The 22,442-nt window shown below is 33.4% G+C and overlaps 5 protein-coding genes across 6 annotated transcripts in view; 4 read left to right on the top strand and 1 right to left on the bottom strand.

Moving 5' to 3' along the window:
• LOC105135248 (probable helicase senataxin) overlaps positions 1 to 7,446 on the top strand; it is a 12,329-nt gene extending 4,883 nt beyond the window's left edge. The window contains 9 exon segments of the mRNA XM_011040041.1: positions 4,413 to 4,747; positions 4,836 to 5,045; positions 5,047 to 5,176; positions 5,293 to 5,548; positions 5,670 to 5,886; positions 6,000 to 6,361; positions 6,677 to 6,826; positions 6,978 to 7,082; positions 7,186 to 7,446. Coding sequence (XP_011038343.1) covers positions 4,413 to 4,747; positions 4,836 to 5,045; positions 5,047 to 5,176; positions 5,293 to 5,548; positions 5,670 to 5,886; positions 6,000 to 6,361; positions 6,677 to 6,826; positions 6,978 to 7,053 — 1,736 coding nt within the window. The 3' untranslated portion in view covers positions 7,054 to 7,082; positions 7,186 to 7,446.
• On the top strand, positions 2,010 to 3,341 carry LOC105135247 (uncharacterized). The gene is made up of 2 exons (XM_011040040.1): positions 2,010 to 2,246; positions 2,668 to 3,341. The coding sequence occupies exons 1-2, from the start codon at positions 2,130 to 2,132 to the stop codon at positions 3,304 to 3,306; spliced, it is 756 nt and encodes a 251-aa protein (XP_011038342.1). The 5' UTR covers positions 2,010 to 2,129; the 3' UTR covers positions 3,307 to 3,341.
• Positions 7,447 to 9,247: 1,801 nt separating the features above from the next.
• LOC105135246 (disease resistance protein RGA2-like) lies at positions 9,248 to 12,299 on the bottom strand. Of its 2 annotated transcripts, XM_011040039.1 has the most exons (4): positions 10,499 to 12,299; positions 10,282 to 10,336; positions 9,618 to 10,180; positions 9,248 to 9,505 (listed from the first exon to the last, which is right to left on the bottom strand). In XM_011040039.1, exon 1 carries the CDS (start codon positions 12,055 to 12,057, stop codon positions 11,071 to 11,073), a length of 987 nt encoding a protein of 328 aa, XP_011038341.1. In that variant the 5' UTR covers positions 12,058 to 12,299; the 3' UTR covers positions 9,248 to 9,505; positions 9,618 to 10,180; positions 10,282 to 10,336; positions 10,499 to 11,070. The 2 variants fall into 2 exon arrangements, with proteins under 2 accessions (XP_011038341.1, XP_011038340.1); XM_011040038.1 differs by having other exon boundaries at positions 9,248 to 10,180.
• Positions 12,300 to 19,137: 6,838 nt separating this feature from the next.
• Positions 19,138 to 21,581, top strand: LOC105135243 (expansin-A13-like). The gene is made up of 2 exons (XM_011040034.1): positions 19,138 to 19,769; positions 20,906 to 21,581. Exons 1-2 carry the CDS (start codon positions 19,255 to 19,257, stop codon positions 21,213 to 21,215), a joined length of 825 nt encoding a protein of 274 aa, XP_011038336.1. The 5' UTR covers positions 19,138 to 19,254; the 3' UTR covers positions 21,216 to 21,581.
• APG5 (autophagy protein Apg5 family) overlaps positions 20,283 to 22,442 on the top strand; it is a 12,407-nt gene continuing 10,247 nt past the window's right edge. The window contains exon 1 of the mRNA XM_011040037.1: positions 20,283 to 20,293. The gene's annotated coding sequence lies outside the window, so the exon portion shown is untranslated. The remainder of the gene's footprint in view (positions 20,294 to 22,442) is intronic.

Here is a 22,442-nt window from a genome sequence, read left to right as displayed (position 1 = left end):
TATATCTATATATATTAAAATAATATTGTTATAATTTTTTAAAATTAAAATAATATTCTTTTAAATTAATTTGCATCAATATTAGTTAAAGTAGTTAAATCCGTGACATGTGAACTCAATAGAGTTGAATAACTTTGATTGAGACCATGTTTTTAATATTACAATATTTTATTAAATTTCACAATCTAAGTGTCATTGTTTACAATTTAATTTGATTTTAAAAATGAACATTGGACTCCATGTTGAATGTAAGAATTCATATGCAATTGTTTATGTCTGAATTTATATGATTTTAATAGTGTTGCGGTAATGAAATCGTCCTCTAATTTTCAAGTAATTTTTTTTCTAGTATATTAATTTTGTTTTGTGTAAAATAACTTGTTTTTGAGAAAAGCCTTACATGTAATATATTATTTTTTGCTTGAGCGTGTTAAAAAATGCTTAAAATAAATTATTTGGGGTTTGATATATAGAAAACAAGTGGTAATAAAAGTAATTAATCAGTGGTGCGTCCATAATTTAAAGAGGAATATAGTTTTGTAAAATATTTTTATCTTTTAAAAATTGCAACTTATTTTTTTCATAAAGTATTTATACTCATGAAGTTTTCTCAAATGAATCAGACGTAAAATATTAAAGAAATTATTTTACAAAAACATTGCGTAAATAAAAAAAATGCAGATAAACTATGGGTAAATTGTGTTTAAATTGAAAACATAAAATGAATGTTTTGGTCTTTATTTATATATTAAACTTATCCACCAACTACTTTAATCTTAATATATACCTCAGCGCAATTCAATTTTTGTTTTTTACTTTTTACTTTTTACTGAGGAAGAGTGAAAAATCAAAATAAACAAGAAAGAAAAAAGGGGTCCCACCACCACCCCTTTTTTAAGGGCGTGCTGTAATTTCTCGCGGGAAGTGGCGGTCGTACCTTGGTTATCTGAGGATACTGGGCACAGGTAACGAGTATTAATATAAAAAATAAAATTTTAAAAATAAAAAAATATTATTTTTATACATTTAAAAAAAATTAAAAAACATTCAGAAAACCACGATCAAATACACTTTGTATTCTTAAGTTTTGAAGGGTGAATGGAGGCGAGAAATTGACCAGGAGACGAGAGAATGTGGTCATCACTTCCCTTGGATCCTCAATTTTAAGGTGAAGAGTGTCCCACTCTACTCTCATCTCTTGTAGTTGAACAGCTGGCTGTTCCTTCTGTCCCTGTTCCCACTTCCCAGATGAAAAAAATAAAATAAAAATCAGCACAACTCATGTCATGGAGAAGCCAACATTGAAGCCTCATGTGGCAAATGTTTCAATTCCTTTTCAGCACTTTTGCAAATTAGGGTGATATCTTGATGAAGATGGCAGTAATAAAGATGCTTAATTTGTAGTTGTTATATGTGAAAACTGGAAAATGGTTTGGACACTCTGCTTCCTGTTCGCATCCATGTGGGTTCAGAATTCACACTTGAAATTACAGCTTAAGGTTATAAAACCCTAGTATTTCGGGTGCATGGGATTTTCTCGGGGGGAGTGTGTGCCTGGGGATGGGACAGAAAATTAGAGCATCATCGTAACGTACGCAATCCTTTGTGCCTGGGGATGGGACAGAAAATTAGAGAATCATCGTAACGTACGCAAGCATGCCTGTCCTCTCCTCTCCTTCGGTATTTGTCACAATAAAGGAATATGAACTTGAAAAGTCCTTCGGCCTCCACGTATGAAAGCTCCCTCTCTTTTTTCCATATAAACAGGAGACCTTCATGTATTTTCCATACAAACCAGCAAGACTAGCAACACTGCTTGCTTTAATTACTTTTGATTTACTTGTAGTCAACGTGCTCTTTCCACTTCATTCTTGATTCTTCAGGAATCTCGGGCCCGTTTTCATTAAATCATCTGTACGTCCATTTCTTTTCATTTGTTGGGGTTTTTGGTAGCTATTGAAAAAAGAAGCATTGTCACAAGATAAATATCTGTACTGGTCTTACTGTTGGGTTTCTTCTCTCATAAGAAATCTGTTGTTGCATCGTTTCTTCATATGTTCAAGACTTTTATTTTCATCTCATTATTGGCTTTGTCAACTGATTTTACAGAAGCTAACTAGAGAGGAGAAATGATGGAGAAGACTGCAGCGAAAACTGAAGAAGAAGTTGCTAGTAGAAGCTTATTAGATTTGGTGTTCTCTTGGTCTATCAGGGAAGTACTTAACAGAGATCTTTACAAAAATCAGGTTTGCATGAATGCCATTTTGTCATGTTTATGTGTACGATCCACTTGATATGTTTTTTTTTTTCCAGTTAAAATCTGTACAAGTTACATTTCTACTGATTAAATTTGGTAAGTTGATATCATTTAGAGACTTCTCCTTGCACGACATTAATATTTTGGTGAAACAAGATCAATCTTGGCATGAACTTAGACTTGATCCCTCTACTTTTCTTTGGAAAGGCTTAGACCAGCAAGCTAAGCATCCAATGGTTAGTAAAGCAGAACATAAGTTCTTTGAGGATCATTTACAGTAGCGGTTTCTTTTCATGTTTTTGGAATTTTCAGAATTGACGTAAGATTAATTGACAGCAACTGTAAATGCAGTTGACCGATTTTTATTTTCTTGCATTTGATGTCGGTGGCACTAAATTACTCACCAACAGGTGAAGAAGATACCGGAGACATTCACGTCAACGTCACATTACATGAAGTCATTCATTCCTGCTCTTCTTGAGGAAACTCGTGCAGATTTGTGCTCAAACATGATGAAGGTCTCCCAAGCACCTACAAGGGAGATCTTTTCAATTGAAAGATCAAAAGAGTATAAACCTCCCAAAGACTTGTTTTATAAGATATGGTTGAAAAGAATGAGAAAAACTGGAAACGGGAAAGGAATATACGAGCCTGAGGTTGGAGATCTCATTGCTTTGACAGATGCAAGACCGAAAGACATTGCTGATTTGAACAGGCCTGGGATAAACTATCTTCTTGCTTATGTTCATAGGCTATCTAATGAGCTGGATGATGACACCAATCATGAAATGGTATCAATTCTCACTTCCAAACCCATTCAATTTGAATTAGAAAACAGGCATAATAAAAGGGAGTCTGTCTTTGCTGGACAAGAGATTCAAAAGAGAAGAAGAGCCACTTTCTTCGTTGTTTACCTAGCAAACATGACGACGAATGTCCGCATATGGAGATCATTGAACTCAGATCTGCAAGGAGGGAACACGAACGTTATCCAGAGTGTGCTTGAAAGTAGTTCACCTGTAAGAAGGCGAAATAATTGTTCTTTATGAGTATGGAAGTTCTAGTTCTATTCTAATCATTCAGTTGCTTAACTGACGGTTGCTGTGTCTTCTCCTGCAGGATAGCCAGGATTGTTCTCACTGCTTATCTGAAGTGAATAGAAGTGCTGCACTTTCTGGTATGGAAGAAACCATAATCAGCTCCTTTAATTTAAACGACACACAGGAAGATGCAATTGCAAGCTGCATTGGTCTGAGTGAATGCCAACATCAAAGCACTGTCAAACTAATTTGGGGTCCTCCAGGGACTGGAAAGACACAGACAGTTCGTTCGTTATTGTTTTCTCTACTTAAATTGAAGTGCAGGACACTTACATGTGCTCCAACCAATATTGCTGTGTTGCAAGTGACATCGGGACTCCTAAAGCTAGTTACAGACTCTCTTGAATATGACACCTATGGACTTGGGGATATAGTTCTCTTTGGGAATGGGGAGCGAATGAAGATTTCTGAGAATGATGATCTCGAAGATATATTTCTTGACCATCGGGTTGAAGTGCTTTATCATTGCTTTGCCCCGTCAACCGGGTGGAAGCACACTGTAGATTCAATGATAAATTTGCTTGAAGATCCTGAGCATCAGTACTGCTGTTACTTGGAAAACATGAAAAAAGAGGAGGAGGGAGGGGATCGGGATGATGGAATGATTGAATTTGAAGAGATGAACAGCAATAAAGAGAAGGATGAAGTGGTCAATGATCAAAACCAGAAGGGCCGGAACAGCAGGAAAGTTCTGAAGAAAATTCTTTTACAGGCATTGAAAGACAACAAGAAAACTGAAAAGCAGAAGCAGCTGCTTTCTTCTCATCAAGAAAGGCTTCCAAAGTGTAAGGGAAATGGAGATCAATATGGAAAGGAAAACAAGGAAGATAATATACTGCCCTTCGAGGAATTTGTAAAGAAAAGGTTCAATATCCTTGGTGAGAAGTTGGATTTTTTAATTGTAGGTTTGTATACGCATTTGCCAACGTCTGTCATTTCAGTAGAAGTTGTAAAGAACATGATAAAAGCTCTTGATTTACTCAGCTGCCTCAAAACATTGTTGAATGGTGTTAGCATAGGAGATGAAGGTTTAAAGCTAGACATAAAAAATGAAGAAAGCAATGCCTGTCAATTTTCATGGTTGGCCACTAAAAGAAAGGATTGCATTCAGATACTGAATTCACTTCCTCGAGCATTTGACGTGCCCAATATTTTTGAAAGTTATCAAGTGAGAAACTTTTGCTTGGAAAATGCATGTCTGGTATTCTGTACCGCTTCAAGCTCTGCCAAGTTGCACACAGAAGGAATGACACCGATAAAATTGTTGGTTTTTGATGAAGCTGCGCAGCTTAAGGAATGTGAATCGACCATTCCATTGCAGCTTTCTGGTCTTCGCCATGCCGTTATTATTGGTGACGAGCGCCAACTTCCTGCCATGGTTCAAAGCGAGGTGATGAGGTGCATCTTTTTTGCGTTCCATTTTCTGAGTAATTTAAAAGTTTTTAAGGTCTAATGTTTTTGTCAAATAACTTGATCAGATTTCCAAGGAAGCTGAATTCGGGAGGAGTTTGTTCGAGAGATTGGTCATACTGGGACACGAGAAACAACTACTGAATATGCAGTACAGGATGCATCCATCTATAAGCTTATTCCCAAATAAAGAGTTCTATGATGGGCTAATTCAGGATGCTTCAACTGTCAAAGAAAGAAACTATCAGAAACGATTCCTTCAAGGCAATATGTACGGGAGGCAATATGTATGGGCCTTACTCATTTATTAATGTAGCCAGTGGGAAAGAACAATTCAATAACGGTGGCAGCAAGAAAAATTTGGTCGAGGTTGCTGTAGTTTCAGAGCTAGTTGCAAGCCTTTTTAATGGTAAGCATTTTAGAAATGGTGTTAGGGAAATCATATATATGACATAGCTATTGGTTTCAATTGCTTTTTTGTTGGCTAGTGAGAAAGCTAAAGCCTTCGTTATCTTTCCATTGCAGAATTTACAAGGGCAAGAAAGAGGATGAGCGTAGGAGTCATATCACCGTACAACGCTCAAGTTTATGCAATTCAAGAAAAAATTGGAAAGACTTACAGTGCACATGATGATTTTGCAGTAAATATTCGGTCTGTCGATGGATTTCAAGGAGGCGAGGAGGATGTTATAATTATCTCTACTGTTAGATGTAATGCAAATGGAAAAGTAGGTTTCCTTGCCAATCGCCAAAGGGTGAATGTGGCATTGACCCGTGCAAGGTATCATTTCCAAATACCAGAAGTCAGCCACTAGCATTGCAAGTTTTTGCAAGTTAATGTGTGTGTATGCTTCGTGTATTGATGATTTTGAATAACAATTTTGATGTGCTGTCTAATGAAGGCACTGCCTCTGGATATTGGGAAATGGAGCAACTCTTGTCAACAGCGATTCTATTTGGAAGAAATTAGTTACTGATGCCAAGGAACGGGGGTGTTTCTATAATGCCGAGGAGGATAAAAGCTTGTCCAAGGCTATTACGGATGCCTTATTAGAATCGGACCAACTTGATGCTCTGCTGAATGTGAATTCTCCACTGTTCAGAAATGCAAGATGGAAGGTATGTGTGCTCATTTTTCTTGTTTCTCGATTGTTTTGTTAGTTCTCATTGTCATGTCTCAAGCTGAATGCTACTCGGTGGACTTATCACCTCAATCCTTTTTCCCATTAAAGTTTTGTTTCAGTAACGATTTTCGGAAATCCATTCTGAATGTGAGAAATGAGGCTCGTCAGGAAGTGATTTCTTTGTTGGCAAAGCTTTCGAGTGGCTGGAGGGAATCTCCTGAAGGGAGAAACATCGTTGTCCGGCATGGAACTTCTTCTGAACTGTTAGAACAATACAGAGTCAATGATCAGCTTAAACTGATTTGGACAGTGGATGGAATCAAGGAAAACTCAAACCACACACAAATTCTCAAGGTGTGGGATGTTTTACCACTACCTGATTTACCAAAACTGGCAAGGCATCTCGATGATGTCTTTGGGAATTATACAGTTGATAAGATGAATCGCTGCAAGCACAAATGTAAAGAAGGGTAAGCATTTTTCTATTTTCATTCTTCTAGATTCTGGTATTATGCATCAACGGCTGCTTGAATTGCCTTGATCAGCAGTAGGAATCCAATGACGAACCTCAGATTTTTTCTGTTTTATCCAACAAGGGCAGGTCTCAAACCTGACCTGGGACCTCTCCCCTCCTTTCTTTGCAAGAAAGAATACCATTAGGCTAAACATCCATTGCTTTGGGTAATGATACTTGGATGAGAAGGGGTATTCCCTACTATAGTTGCTCTCCTGGCCTGAAGCAAATGAAAATCAATTATCATTGCATTGTCTTTTTTGAATTGCAGGAATTTGGTTGTTCCAATGAGATGGCCACTGGGTTTCGGTGGTGCTGCCGAGAGTAGTAACCCTGAAACTGATCCTGCAGAGCTTCTGTCACAACCATTGGCTTCACTTGTTATTAGTGATGAATCAGAAGCATCAGTAACAAATAGTAGGTATGCAAAACGAAATTTCTGAACAATATGTTTCCCAGGTCTCACTGTAGAATATCCTCCGAAAGAAAAAAAAGAGAAAGATCAATTCTATGTTGTCTTTGTCAGCTTCAAATTCTGTCATTGATTCTTGTATGATATCATTAAATATCAGACAGGCGCCCTGGAGGAACAGGAACAGGAAATATGGATTTAGCAGTGGAAGAATGGATTCAAAACCTAGGTGGTGAAGTCCAAGTACTAATAATTAACTAATGTGGTAAGGACATCTTTACTATAGTCAAATTGACCTTAAAATAAACTCTCTTGTTCTAACGTGTTAAAAAGAAAAAAAAAATTAAGATAGCAATTTGACTCCTCAGGCTGTTCAACAAGTTCTTGAGGGGAGATTGCAGCTCTCTGACTGAAGGAGGAAGTCATATCCTTGCACGTTGCCTGGCTATATCTTTGTCTGACCATGTCACCCTACGCTAAATCTACTACTTGTGTTGCAAAAAGGTGGTCAAAATTAATGATACGATGTTTTTCCTTTCTTGTGTCGTCAATCTATTCAATGTTAATGTTTATATTTTATAACTATGAAATGGAATTATGGAATCAAGATGATCATATCCTTCAGATGATTTTTGTAGCTATATTATTTGTGTTACTGAAACGCCTGATTTCTGGCCCGACATTTATTGGGTTGAATAATAGACATGACATCAAGCCTAATGGTAATTGAAGCTGAGACCAAGCCAGAATATTTGCTACTGCAAAAAGCCAGTATACAGGGATCAGATCCTAGCCCTTTGCATGCACCTAATGCTAATGCTAATTTAATTTTATTTTATCAAATTAATAATCAATTGAGTGATGAAATATTCCTCCATGTATAAAAATAAATTATCATGATCAATTCTAAATATATAAAATATTAAAATATTAAATAAAAATAAATAAATTGAAGGACCAAAATAAAAAAAAAAATGAAACAAAAAAGCTTTTCCTATGCAAATCTATCAATTAAAACACCGATTCCTTTAAAAAAAATTAAAAAAATTTCATTCTATGGCTAAGAGATGAAGAAACACCCATCGAGAAAATATTTTCACTCTCATCTCACTTTCTTAGATATAAGCTTTTGGATGTATAATAAATGCATAATGAAAGACTGTTCTTCGTTGAACATAATGATGGAAGGCTTTGGGCTTCCAAACCCATGGTTAATATGAACAGTGGAAATCCTAGAATAAAAATCAAGGATACTACTTAGAATTAACATAAAACTAATTCCCCTCAGTGTTTTATTCTGCATGTGAACAGTAAAATTCATCATTTTAACCTTCAAAAACCAAATGATTAATCAATCGCTCAGGGTTAAAATAGTATTTTTACATTTTATTGTTGTACAGTGTGCCTTTTTAAAAAAACTAGAGGAGTGTTTTGAATTTTCATATTTTGTATATAATATAATTATTAAATAGTAGTGAGGGTTAACTTCTTTTTTTTTTATTTAAGGTTAAAGGGGTATTTTTGATTTTTTGACATGATTTTTTTTTGTAATTATCACATGGGGTCAAGGGTATTTTAGTCTTCTTATAAATAAAAAAGATGATAATACTAATAGATGAAAAGTGTCTGTACTTTTTAGGCGGAGCATGTGATGTCTTTTAATTATTATTGGTCTGCTTTTGGGGCAACATTTAAAGTATTGTAAAAAATATGTTAATATTGTAAAATTGCAAAGTGATCCTTAATTTTTTAATTATATTGAATTTAATTTATATATTTTTTAATTTCATTCATTGACATTTGATTTTTTATGTCTTTTAATCAAATTTAATTTTTATTTTTTTATTCCTATTTATTTTGCTTTTAATCTTCTTCTTTTTTCTAATTTGTTTTTGTTTTTTAATTTCATCCATAATAATTTTATTTTAATTCCTTTTGTTGTTGAATTTGATTTTTATTTTTCTAATTATAATTTTTTTTATTTTGAGTTTTATTTTAATCATTTTTTATTTGTAATTCCATCTCTCATTGTTTAATTTTAATGAATTTTCATATTTTATTTGGTGTTTTTTTTTTATGCTTTTAAAACCTAGCATAAGATTTGACCTCTATAATATTAGGGGTTGATCGGATTTTTTATTGTGTAAAAAGTAAAAATAATATTAGTTTGATAAAAAAAAAATAATGGCAAAAGAAAAATCAACGTGTTTTTACTCTTTCAATTCCAAATGCACTTTCATATTCATGCTATGCAACTTGTTCTTCAAAGTTCAAGAAAGTTAACATCTTAAATGAATTGTAGAAAAATGATGTAGCCTGAACTATAAAAATTAAATTTTAAAGGTAAACCGTAAAGGGTAAAAACGGAAAGAACTTGAGAAAGCCTTGAATGTTGTCGCATCCCTAAAATAGTCCACAAGCTGAGCTTAAATAGATGAAAAATTTGGGCTGAAGCGTAGCATCTCTGCAAATATATTTTGGGCTGAAGCGTTCAACTATCTGCCATTGAAGAACAAAATTCTAACGTCATTCTTGTTTATGTTCATACTTCACCACATTGTTGTCATCTGCTCTTCTAGTGAAAATAGTGGTGTTTCCTCTTCAGAGCATAAGGGACATACTACCATCTTTTAGTTGAAATGACTAGCAACAAGCAGCAGGTTTAAGCTGCATTACCAGAACTGGATGCTGTCATCAGAATACTGTCAAATTACTATGGGATTTTTCCAGGAACTGGGAAAACAAAGACTCTTGGTTTCTTGTTATATACACTACTAAGAATGAAATGCAGGACACTTACATGTTCCCTAACGAACATGTCAGTTTGGAAGAGGCAGCCTATGTCCTGAGATCAGCTGTCGAATTTATATGGATATGAACATTATGAGATATTGTCGTATCTGGGAATCGGGAGAGAATGGAGATTGATGGTCCAAATGAGCTTCTTCACATATTTCTCGACCGTCATGCTAACAAACTAGTGGAGTGTTTGGCCCTTCCGGTTGGGTAACTTCCATGGCATGGTTGCTCGAATATATGAAATAACTTTTACATTTGCTCAAGAAACCAAACCAAAGATCAACAACGAGAGAGCAAACTCCGTGATCAGCAAATAAACTGAATGCAGGTAACATCAAGAACAAATGCGGGAATGTCGTAAGCAATTAGGCCAGGGCACAAGGATTGGAAATCGTAGCAACAACAGATAATTTACTAGCAGGAACTCCGAGGAAAGCACAAAGATAATGGAAATTAATCTCCAGAAAACGTTCATCATCTTTATTGGAACAAACTAAATTGTCAGCAACAACACTGGATACATCGAAGTCTCCGAATAACCATCAGCAAAAACACCAGTGAAAGCTGAAAAATATCAGACATGCATACACAGAATTTAATAATGCTGTAGAAAATTGCTGAATGTATTAGTTAGCTTTTAATTAGAATGCAATATCATGACATACGCTGCCTTGTTCCTTTTCTCTGGTAAAGCTAAAGGAGTTCCATGTGAATCTCACCCTCCAAAACAAAAGAGGTTTGTGAAATTAATTAGAACAAACATGGCGTTCTTTCTTTTATCCAAAGCTAATATTGTTTTTATAGAAAATAATTTAAACGAGAAAAGAAATTGAATAATGGATAGAAATATGAAACAAAATATCAAATTCTCATAATCCTCACCTAATTAACTGTCATCAAGGTCAACCTCGATTCTAGGGATATGAGCGATCTTCGGCCAATCTTCTCCCGTTCCCCTTTGGCACCTTTTGCCTAACCTTGGACAATGTCTGATCTGTAGTTTTTGAAGTTTCTTTAAATTTCCGACGCACTCTGGCAATTCTTCAATGTTTGGACAATCTCCGATGATAAATGTTTGTAAGGAGTTCGTAGATCCTTGAAGAAGCTGTTTTGGTAGTGTAATTGTTGTTGTTAACCATCCAAAAAATACAATCCGAAGGGAAAGTAGTTGGATTTTTTTTTCTTTTTCTTCTTCTGTCATTATCAAATCAAGCTTTTCACAAATGGCAAATATACAATTCCTCTAGTGCAGTTAGGGATTTCTTGCTTTGCGGCAAAGAATTAGACTTTCACATCCAGCAATAACCAATTTACGAAGACTTCTAAGACCTTGCATATCGTCGCAAAAAAATTCGAGATTTTTACATCGAACAACAAATAAAGTTTGAAGACACTCCAAGCACCCAATCCCACCTTTTAGGAACCGCTTCTGATTAGTGACCAGAAATAAGAATCTAAGGGTGATCATGTACCTCATATCTTTGGGCAGCTCTTCTAATCCTTTTGCACCTATAAGCAGAGCTTGCAAATTCTGTAATTTGAAAATGGATTTTGGGAGTCTTTTCATTTTTGAACACCCGGCAAAACTGAGATATCTCAAATGTTTTCAAGGCACCAATCTTCTCTGGCAAAACCTCAAATTCAGAACCATCCATTAATTCCAAAGACCGCAAATGCTTAAATTCTGACAAGCATTTCTCAAAGTCTGCTTTGCATCTAGGAGCCTCTAGGCCAGTTGCAAAGAGTATTGACCGCACATGAGTTAATTTATTTGTGAAATTAGGAAGAGTTTGGTGAAAAAATGAATCAGTGTCAAGAATTGACAAATGACGGGTTGTTTTGGAAATTTGATGGTTTTGAGATCTTATGATTGAAAACTCATTTTGAGCCAATGATGATGCAAGATCATGCATTAAATCCTGCATTTTAAATAAAGCTCCAAAAATCCAATCCTCGTAATCTTGGAAGAAACATTTTGAGATCAACTCACGCACATAACGCAAGCCAACATCTTCCAAGTTCTCATTTGGATTTGATGATTGAATGAGTCCATGCGCCATCCAAAATTGAACCAATTCAAGATCCGAGAAGAGATGATCTTTTGGAAAAATGGAAGAATAAAGAAAGCATCTTTTCAAGTGAGTCGGCAGTCGTTGATAACTTATCTTCAAAGCAGGTAAAATACCATCTCCCTTCTCCTCCCACTTGTCACTATCTCTCACCGATCCCCACTCTTTTTCATCAGTTTTACCATACAGTTGAGTCCCCAAGTTAATCACTGCCAAAGGAATTTGCTTGCATTTTCCCACTATATCTTTCCCAATTTCAACTAAATTTGGATACAACTCCATTTGCCTTTCCTTGAATGCACACTTGTAAAACAACGACAAACAATCCCTTTGACCCAGAAGAGTTAGGTTGTATGGAGTAACTGTACCCATAATCTCAACAACACGTTGACTACGGGTGGTTACTAAGATTTTACTTCCAAACGCACCTTTTGATAACAGAGGCTTCAACAACGACCATTTTTGAGGATCTTCGTTCCAAACATCATCTAAGACAAGCAAGTATTTCTTACCATCCAAACTGTTACAAGTTTTGTCTTAGTTCACCCTCATCCAGATTTGCACATATTTCCCCAGTTGCAGATTTAATGATTTTTGGTATCGCTAGTTTTAAGGAAACATGCTGATTTGTTTATTGTAGAAAGATTTCTTCCATGTTATAAGCTTGAGTTCCCTTTTGAACTCTGAAATTTCGCCTGATAGGTAGAGAAAATACCAGAATAATTCATGTCAACAAGTCATTACATGAAGTCATTCATTCCCCCCCTTCACGCGGAAACATGTTAACAAGTATAGAATCTCTGCAAATATCTTTTGGGCTGAAGTGTTGAACTATCTGCCATTGAAGAAAAATTGATGTCATTCTTGTTTATCTTCATAGTTCACCACATCATGGTACTTTCATTAGTATCCAAGTCCAGCCTCAATTTGTGTGTCATAATTGTTTCTATGTTGAGCCCAACCTCATTTGCTACCAATGCATCCTATTTTCTTCTTGCAGCATGAAAAGAATCGTACTATCTGCTCTTTTTGTGAAAATAGTGGTGTTCCGTCTTGAGAAAACAAGAAAGAAACACAAGAGGTGGTTTGGAAGATGACTTGAAGACAGAGCTCAAATCCAATACTTCAGTTGAAAATGCGCTGGTACAAAAGCAGTGGATTCTTGACATACACTTAACTGGCATGTGCTCGAATCTTTTAGCTTTTTTTGTCAAAAAATATACTGCTTCATCAACCAAACATCACTTTCACAAAGTACAAATAAGAATTCCCAGTTCCATGGTTAAAATCTAGTAGAAGACCAACCTATAGATGGTTTGACTTCACCCAACCCTTCCTGAACCTGTGTGATGTTACGTACGGTTCTGAAACAAAAGGAAAACACTGTATCATAAACCTCATAAAACGAAAGGAATAAGACATTGATCATTTAGTTCTGGAATGGATGTTGCAGCTGTGTGACAGAAGAAGGAAGTCATCCTTGCATGTTGCATAGCTAGCTATACATATTGTTTGACCACGTCAACCAATGCTAAATCTACTACTCATGTTGAAGAATGCTATAATAGTTAATTTTTAGTTTTAGAATACACTTCATTAAAAATTGAAGGTTCTCATCATCCAAGAATTCATCAAATTCCTCCAAATTAATTATTTACAAGGCTGAGGGAGGGATGAAGTACTGTGGATAGCAGGAATAGGCGGCGGCTTTCATGTACTCATCATTGTAAAGCACCAGTGAGGTGCATGGAATCCTGAAAATTGAAGATTGAAAAGAAGTTAACAAATTTGGTTATATGGAAAGCGTTGAGCTTGGAACTATAAGGGAAGAACACGAAAATTATTAACAAAAGGCTGCAAAGTGATCTCACTATAAGAATTATGATTCTCGTTTTTTGATCAGCATCTCGTATTTGCAATTCCAGCTTTGAAGATGGAAAATTTGTACACTGTGTTCATCCAGTTTTAAAGGATGGTGGAAACTGTACTATCTGCTCTTCTAGTGAAAATAGCGGTGCTGTCTTTGCTTGCATAAGGGAAACTTTAAAGTCCTTTAATTTAAACAACTCACAAGAAGCTGCGGTTTCAAGTTGTTTTGATACAGAGTATGGCAGGCAGATTTTGGATGCATCAAACGTCAAAGGAACAGGCCAGAGGAGACGGTTACGTTTGAACCCTGCCCTTTCATAAATATATCCCATGGAAAAGAGGATCTGGTTGAACAACAGAGTTTCAAAAATACGTTTGAGACTGCTGCTGTTGCTGATATTCTTGGAATTAATTTTGAAGTCTACATTCAAAGTGTTCTTAATTTTAATTCTTCTAGGTGCATGTATAATTATTAAAGATATGTTTATCCTTTCAAGTCTCCTGGGAGAGTAGTTTATTCTTGGAATGATTGCTGAAAGTAACTATAGCTGATAGTTATTTGTCCAATTGAATTGGTAGAGGAATATTTAATTTTCTAGAAATTATTTCTCATAAAATTTATATGCCAACAAATATATATATATGGAAAAAATAAATGTAAGATTAGTATAGAACAGGAGATCACTTTATTAGCATATATATGGTAATGAAAATTCAATGAGCCATCATAGATGATTATGCAGAACTAAAGGCGTTCTTTCTTATTCATCAAACTGCTACTAATGTCGGCAGCCGGTAGGGGATCACTCTTGCACCATTCCTCTTCAAACAAAGGGGAAATAAAGTTCTTAACATATAATAATGAAAACTCAACGTGGATATAGTACTGAATGTGTTTCCTTTTTACCAAACTGCTCCATGGCCTCCATTCAAGACGCCGGTGGGGGGGCGCTCCTGCATCGTAACCCTTTTTCACAAGCTCTGTGCCATGGATTCTTAGGCGGTTGTTGACATATGGCAGGATCCTTTTTTGGGTCACATATTTGACTACCACCTTCCCCCATAGTTGGAGGACTAATGTATGTTTCCATTATGCCAAGCTGGCTTTTGGAGGGAAACTTCACTACAGCACTTGTATCATCTCTTAATTCTCTTGCCAGAAAGGGGTTCATCGTCATTAAGAGCATGGAAATCCAAAACCCTAAAACAGCCAGCCTTCTGGTCAAGGCCATCGTAAATATTGATGGTAAATCTGAAGGAAAGAATCGTCAAATTTAGATGGAAGATCAGAAGGAAAGGAAGTTTGGCCGTACTATATTGAAATGTTTGCTACATATATATATAAAAGATGGCATAACCATTATGAGGTCAAAGGTTTAAATAGATATCATAATTAAGGAGTAATTAAGAAATTAATGATTTATTTTTTATTTCCGTTTTTCAATCATACCACGAGTACCAATGTAATTAAGAAATTAAATGATTTTATTTTTATTTCCATTTTTAAATCATACCACGAGTACCAATCATAGTATAAATTAAATAATTAGATTTTTAATTATAATTAATTCTTGGGTTCTATAACTTAAACGTTTGAATCTTGAAAATCTCTTCTGATAAAATCACAAATCATTCTCAGTGACTGGATTCGAAAATTAAACGGTTGAAATTTTTGAATCTCGAGTAATTAATCCCATTCTTTCGAGTAATTAATAATATTTCTACTTTAAATTGATGGATATGACAATTCCATGTGAAACATTTTTTCATAGAAATTATAGCTTGAAATATAGATTAACCTTGAAATATCAAAATTCATAGCTTGAAATATCATTAATATTTTGAAATATTACTATCTTGAAATATATTATATGATATTTATAATTGTTCCATCATCTCTTTATTTGGAAATAACATTAATATATAGCTTGGAGTATCATTAATATTTAAAACATCGTTAATATCATTAATATTAATTTTATAATTAATATTTTGAAATGTCATTAATATTTCAGAATATTAATGATATTTCAAAATACGGGACAGGTTAATTGCCATATTAGTCATGAATTCCATATATGCATTCAAATTAACATGTTTTTCACACATAAAAATAAAAATAAAAATTGTCAGTCTTTTATAAATAAATAAAAAGTTAATTAATTTGGTGACATATATACATTGTCTATTTTCACCCTGAAATCAAGAAGAAAGCGAAACAAATATTTATTATGAAAAGTTTGAATTCAGTATAATCATTATGATTTTAATTTTAAAGTATGTTATTGTTGTTGTGACTGCTATTTTTAGTTCAAGCTATTAATGATATTTCAAATTAAGGGACAGGGTAATTGCCATATTAGTCGTGAATTCCATATATGCATTCAAACATGTTTTCCATACCACAAAAAAAAAAAATTTACAAGGGCACTAATAATAACATCACTATCAAGTAGAAAAAGAAAATTAAATAATTAAAGTGTATGTTTTTGTTATTTCTATCAAAGAATTATTTCAACTTAACAGTTTAAATTGTTAGGTAAAGTTTTAATATATTATTTATATTATTTTTTAATATATTTTATTAAGTAATTGCATAAATTTATACTATTTTATTCTTAATTTTAATCAAATAAATAAAAATGATGAGATTTTAATTTATAATCATTTAATTATCAAAATTCTAATAGCATGTCAAGAAATCATTTTAACTAAATAATTTAAGTTATTAAATGAGATCTAAAATATGATTTATATTATTTTTTTATTAAAAAAATCACATCCAAATAGAAATTTAAGATATGAATCCAAGATCAAACATGTTTTTCATATAAAAAATAAAAAATTAATTTTACAGTGTATATATACATTACTCATTCTCTCCTAACATCAATATTGTAGAATCAATATTCTAGAAGAAAACTTAATAAAATTCTAAATAATAACTTAAATAGTTAAATTTTAAATTTATTTTTTAATTATTATAAGTTTGAGTTCTTTCAAATCTATTAAAAATTTATATGATTATTAATTTTAATATTGATGAGATTAATCAAAATATATATAAATTAGTTGTATTTAAAACTTATATTAATTTTAAAATTAATAGGATTGATCATAATACATATAAATTGACTCGATCACTTGTATGAATCTAAAAAAATTAGAAAAGAAAGTTGAACAGATATGCATTATAAAGAGTTTGAATTCAATATCATCATTATCATTGTTAAGAAAAAGAAAACGGATAAAAAGTGTACTTTAAATCAATTTTGAGGATTTTTTACTGCATGAAAAATTAAAGTATGACAATCACTGTTACACTTTCGAAGAGTAAATAAATAAGCCAAGTTTCGGTCGTGCGTTTTGGTTGTTATAAGAAGCCAAGGTTCGGTGGTGGCTTTTCATGAAAAAAGAGAGGGTGAGATGGTAGGCTTTGATTCGACGACAATGAGCTGGTTAAAGTAAGTTACATGGTGTCTTTTTTAAAAAAAAAATATATTTTTATTTTATATTATTTTGATGTGATAATATTATATATTATTTTAATATATTTTTAAATAAAAATTATTTTAAAAATCAACCATTATCATATATATTTAATAAACTATTTTATTTGTATAGATTAACTTGTATCTATTTTACAGGATCTTGAATTCTTAGAGGTCTTTATATTCTGAATTATATATATATATATATATATATATATATATATATATTTGAATGATTTTAATACAAATTTTAATATTGATGCTAAACAATGGTGGTTTAATAATCTTATACTGACCAAATGATGGAACATTTGTAAATATCATGTCATCGAGGAAATCCCAATACTACTTAAAGTGAATATTTAAGCATGATGTTAGATGATGCTATTTTATTTGAGAATAAAAATATATTTAGTTGAAGAGATAAAACTAAAAATATAAAATAATTTTTTTTAGAATAGTTTTGGATTGGTTCATATTTTTTTAAAAAAAAATATGAAAACATGTCTTCTTTTCCCTGTATTTTCTATTCCAAAATAATAACTAAATGCAATTTTAATCTATTTTTTTATAATCTTGATTTTTGAATTAATGAAAATAAAAAGACAGGAATATATTCCTTTGTATTATTAAATCTGTAAATGAACAACCCTAAGCTTTGATTTGATTTCTCAGTCACATTTATGCTTGAAGATGTCCTCCGACCAGACAATACCAAGAATCCAAGGAAACCATCCTAAATAAAGATGTTTCCCATTTTGCCCATACTTTATTTTTTTTTTTCCGAAAAAGGACCTCCTTTTCATCCCTAGCCTTTAACAAAGTCTCCATTTCATCGTGCAATACTCAACGAATAAAAAGGTGAACCCTCACCCTTTTTTATTTATTTATTATTATTATTATTATATCTTTTATAAATGTAAAGGTAAACCCATCTTATGTGTACTTATAAATGAAATAAAAAGGAGAAAAACCTGAATTTTATTGCTAATACTCAATTTTCTCTCAAACTAATTGAGTTTATTGATTTCTTGCTATCAAATATTTCTCAATTAGTTCTTTCCATTTAAGATTATTGTAGTTTTCAACCCAAAAAAATATAAAATTCTCTTCAAGATTACATTGCTTCATCTACTGTTGTGAAACTCAATTTGGTCTTGATCTAGTAACTATTTAATTTAATATTTTTATTAAAATAATATTGTTTTTTTTTTTAACTCAAGCTATTCAAAGATTCAGTTGTGATATGATATAATGTATTCATATTTTTTTTAATATAATCAAATTCAATTAAATAATAATACTTGGCACAAGATAACTAAGCATAAAAAAATTAAATAAAAAAATATAAAAAAATAATTATGTAACAAAATTAACTCGCTAATTTATAAGTTACACCATTATTAACTCACTAATTTGTAAGTTACACCATTAGACCTATGACTTACACTTTAAATTAAATGTTTATTTGGTAATGCATTGTTGAATGTTTTTGCAAAAATATTTGTAATTAAAAATATTTTAAAGTAATATTTTTTTAATTATTTTATATAAACACATCAAAATTATTGAAAAACACTTAAAAATATTTGTTATTTTTTCAAGTAAAAATCAATTTAAAAGGCATTTTAAGAAATAAATTGACGAATCAAAACACCCTAGATCACCAGCAGAACAAAGTATCTTAACTGCAAATTCATCAAATAAATAACAAAAAAAAAATTAAAATTCCAATTATTAAAGTTTTAATTTAAAAGATTCTTAGATTTCAACAACTAATTTATATAATTTTATATCTAAATTCAATTATTCAATTTAGAATGTGTTTGAAAATAATATTCGCAGCACGTTTTCAAGAATTTTAAATTTTCTTGGTTAATTTTTTATATTTTAAATTATTGTAATAAAAAAATATTTTTTTAAAATAAAAAATATTAATTACATATATTTTTAAATAAAAAACAAATATAATGAAATTAACTGCACTTAACGGTATATTTCTACACTCACCCAATTTCAAATAAAAGATGGATCTTCTTGGGGGCATAAATGTAACAAAAGCAAAAGGAAACTATAGCAGTTTAAAGCACACTCCAAGTTTCCACCACTTCTGTAATAAAGGAACAGAGACAAAGACAACCTCAACATCATCAAATCTTACTCTAACAAATCCTTCTCTTTCACATTCTCCCATCAAAAAGACAACAAGATGCCACCGCCATTACTTCAAGGCCCTAGTCACACTCCCCTGAAACCTCTCCTCCTCCTCCTCCTCCTCACTCTCCCCCCCACCACCACCTCCCACACCTCTTCCACCACCACCCCTCCACCTCTTTCCACTTACCTATCCCAATGGCAACCCGCACGCGCTACTTACTACGCAGCATCCGATCCCCGGGACACAGTAGGAGGCGCGTGTGGATATGGGGACTTGGTTAAAGCGGGATATGGAATGGCAACTGTAGCATTGAGTGAATCAATGTTTGAACGTGGACAGATCTGTGGCGCGTGTTTTGAAATCAAATGTGTTGATGATTTGAGGTGGTGTATTCCTGGGACTTCTATTATTGTTTCTGTTACTAATTTTTGTGCTCCAAATTATGGGTTCCCTTCTGATGCTGGTGGAAAATGTAATATTCCAAATAAGCACTTTGTGCTGCCCATTGAATCTTTTGAAAAGATTGCCATTTGGAAGGCTGCTAACATGCCTGTTCAGTACAGAAGGTAAAATCCTGAAAACCCTTTTGGATTTTGTTGTTTTGTAAGTTAAGGTTAAGGTTTCATCCTAGCATAGTTAGGCATGCAGTTTGGAACACATTTAGTGCTTTAAAAGTTTGAGTTACGCTAGAGAGGATTTTTTGTTTTTTTTTTTAAGAAATTTTGATGATTTGCATGCCTAATTCTTTCAAGATTAGAAATTTTGAGTGTCTAGTCTGTTAGTTTTCAATTACTTTGTCTGCTTTTACTTCTTTCTTTCTTGCTAACATGCGTTTAGCCATTGAAAGGAAGAGTGCCAATGGGCTAGATTTAGCAATTCCATGTTAATTGATTTGTCTTTGTTAGTCTATTTCTTCTTTCAAAATTTGTTTCTTTCAGCCTGGGTTCCTTTGAGGATGAACTAGACTGACCAATTTGAGTTTATTGTATTTAGGTTCATTTTTTATAGCTTCCATTGAAAGAACATTAGAAGTTGTTAATTGTAATTTTAGAAACAGGAAGGTTTCTTGTCACATCAAAAGAAGAACTTGGTGTAATCTTAGCAACTAAGCAAGTAGATTATGGATGGACAATCTAAATTTATTGCTTTGTGTGTCCTGATCAGTGCTAGTGTGCACCCAGTCTCCTGCAAACTTAGTCATAGCATCACTTGTGGGGATTTAATCAAGAACACCTGTTTTGGCTTTGAAAATTCAAAGGGGTTTTTGCCCAACACTTTTGGTTAATTACTTGATGGAAGATAAATAAATGCATAATGGGAGACAACCTAATGGCTTGTATCAATCCTGCATCAAAAGAAGTAAAATTTTCACTAACCATAGTATATGTTTTCTTTTGTATATGATACTGACAATTCCTTTGCCAAAACCCCTTTGTAAGTGTCTGAAAGCTTACAGTTAACTGGGATTAACTTAGAAAATATTTCTATTCTTTTAATTGCTAGAGCAATAGTAAGCTTAAGAACACAGCATTTATTTATACTTGAATTATTCCAGAAATAAGTAGCCTTTGCTTTCTTTTACTGATGGTACTGAATATATACCATTTAATCTGAAATCTAAATAAAGGTTCTTCAAGTTTGCTATTGTTGTTTTCAAATAATATTTTTTCCCCTTATCTTTAACTTGGTTGCGTTTGAACAGGATTAAGTGCAGAAAGGAAGGAGGGATTCGGTTTACAATCTCTGGGTCCGGTATCTTCCTTTCGGTGCTGATCAGCAATGTTGCAGGTGCTGGAGACGTAACTTCAGTGAGGATTAAAGGTTCAAGAACGGGTTGGCTTGATATGGGTAGGAACTGGGGCCAGAACTGGCATGTTAATGCTAATTTACAGAATCAAGCTCTCTCATTTGAGGTCACCAGTAGTGATAAGATGACTGTTCTTTCTTATGCCGTTGCTCCCAAAGATTGGAGATTTGGACAAACCTTTGAAGGCAAGCAATTTGAGACTTGATGTACTGGCAAGAAAATAAAATGATAAATAGATGAGACCATTCTTTTCTTTTTCTATTTCTATGTTGTGCTCTCCTGTTGGGGGTGAAGGTGTATGGAGTGAGGGGTTATGTCAATTTTGGTGGAAGATGCATGAATCAGCGGGTTGTCTATGGTCCAAAGGACATGGTTTGGTGGGTACACTAGACCCGAGAAATTGTGCACTCGTGTATGATTGAAGACGATGATGAAGGCGATGAAGGATAGCTCAACCCGGGTTTAAGTTTATGTTCTTGGACTTAGTTTCAGAAGATACTATATTGTTGTAACCTGCAACTTAAAACAATGTTAATGATAAAAGTCTGCTGCTTTCTGCTACTCTGACCAACCCAGCCTATTTCTAGAATTATTGTCTTTGTGATGGATTTGCCTTTTTTTCTTGCTGAATTGGGTTTTATGGAGTAACAAATGGCGAGGTATGACTAGAATTTGGGGTCTGGTGGGCTGAAAAAGGCCTTGAATTGTAGTGATCAACACTGCGAGGGTGGAGAGGCGAAGACCAGTAGTTTGGTGATGATGCTATTGCAAGTTGGATGACAAGTGGTTTGGGTGTGCCTGGGTTGAATAGAAAAAGGCTTATGTTATTAAAGGCAAATCTATCTTCTGGCTCCGATGTTTTTAGCAAATAGCTGTCTTACCTCCATGTGTCTTAGATTTGGTCAATTGGCATAAAAAATGAGAAAATGAGTTTACATTGAGACTTTTGATATCCCAGATGAGTTTCATGACTCGTTAGAGCTCTAGGCTTGTGTTTTATGTGGGCGTTGCCTTTAATTATATGACATGAACCATATAGAGTGTGTAGAACCCAACCTATCATATGCCAATTTATTTCTTTAAAATTTTCTTATGGTGTAAGAAAATATACTACTTTTGAGGAGAATGGTCCTCTTCCCAGATGGGAAAAGAAGGAAGATCGTGGCAGTTGTCACATATCTTCATTGTTAGCAATGACAGCCAGATGATGTTTCTCAAGGTTTTGTGGTTAACTTTACTGCCAATTTTCTTGTGTTTGATGGAATTCCTGATGGATATTTGGTCGTCCAGCGTGTACATATGTCCAGGATCAAGAATTCATAATTTCCCATTTAAAATTCTAAGTAATATATCTTTGAATTCAGATGCAGACCAGTTAGAGCGGCGATTTCCTAAGAGGAGGATGGAATGGGGATTCATTGAATCTCTTTCC

The sequence above is a fragment of the Populus euphratica genome, unplaced genomic scaffold (assembly GCF_000495115.2).
Source record: "Populus euphratica unplaced genomic scaffold, PopEup_1.0 scaffold72.1, whole genome shotgun sequence".
In the NCBI taxonomy this organism is placed as follows: Eukaryota; Viridiplantae; Streptophyta; class Magnoliopsida; order Malpighiales; family Salicaceae; genus Populus; species Populus euphratica.
This window is presented reverse-complemented; position numbering and strand designations above follow the sequence as displayed.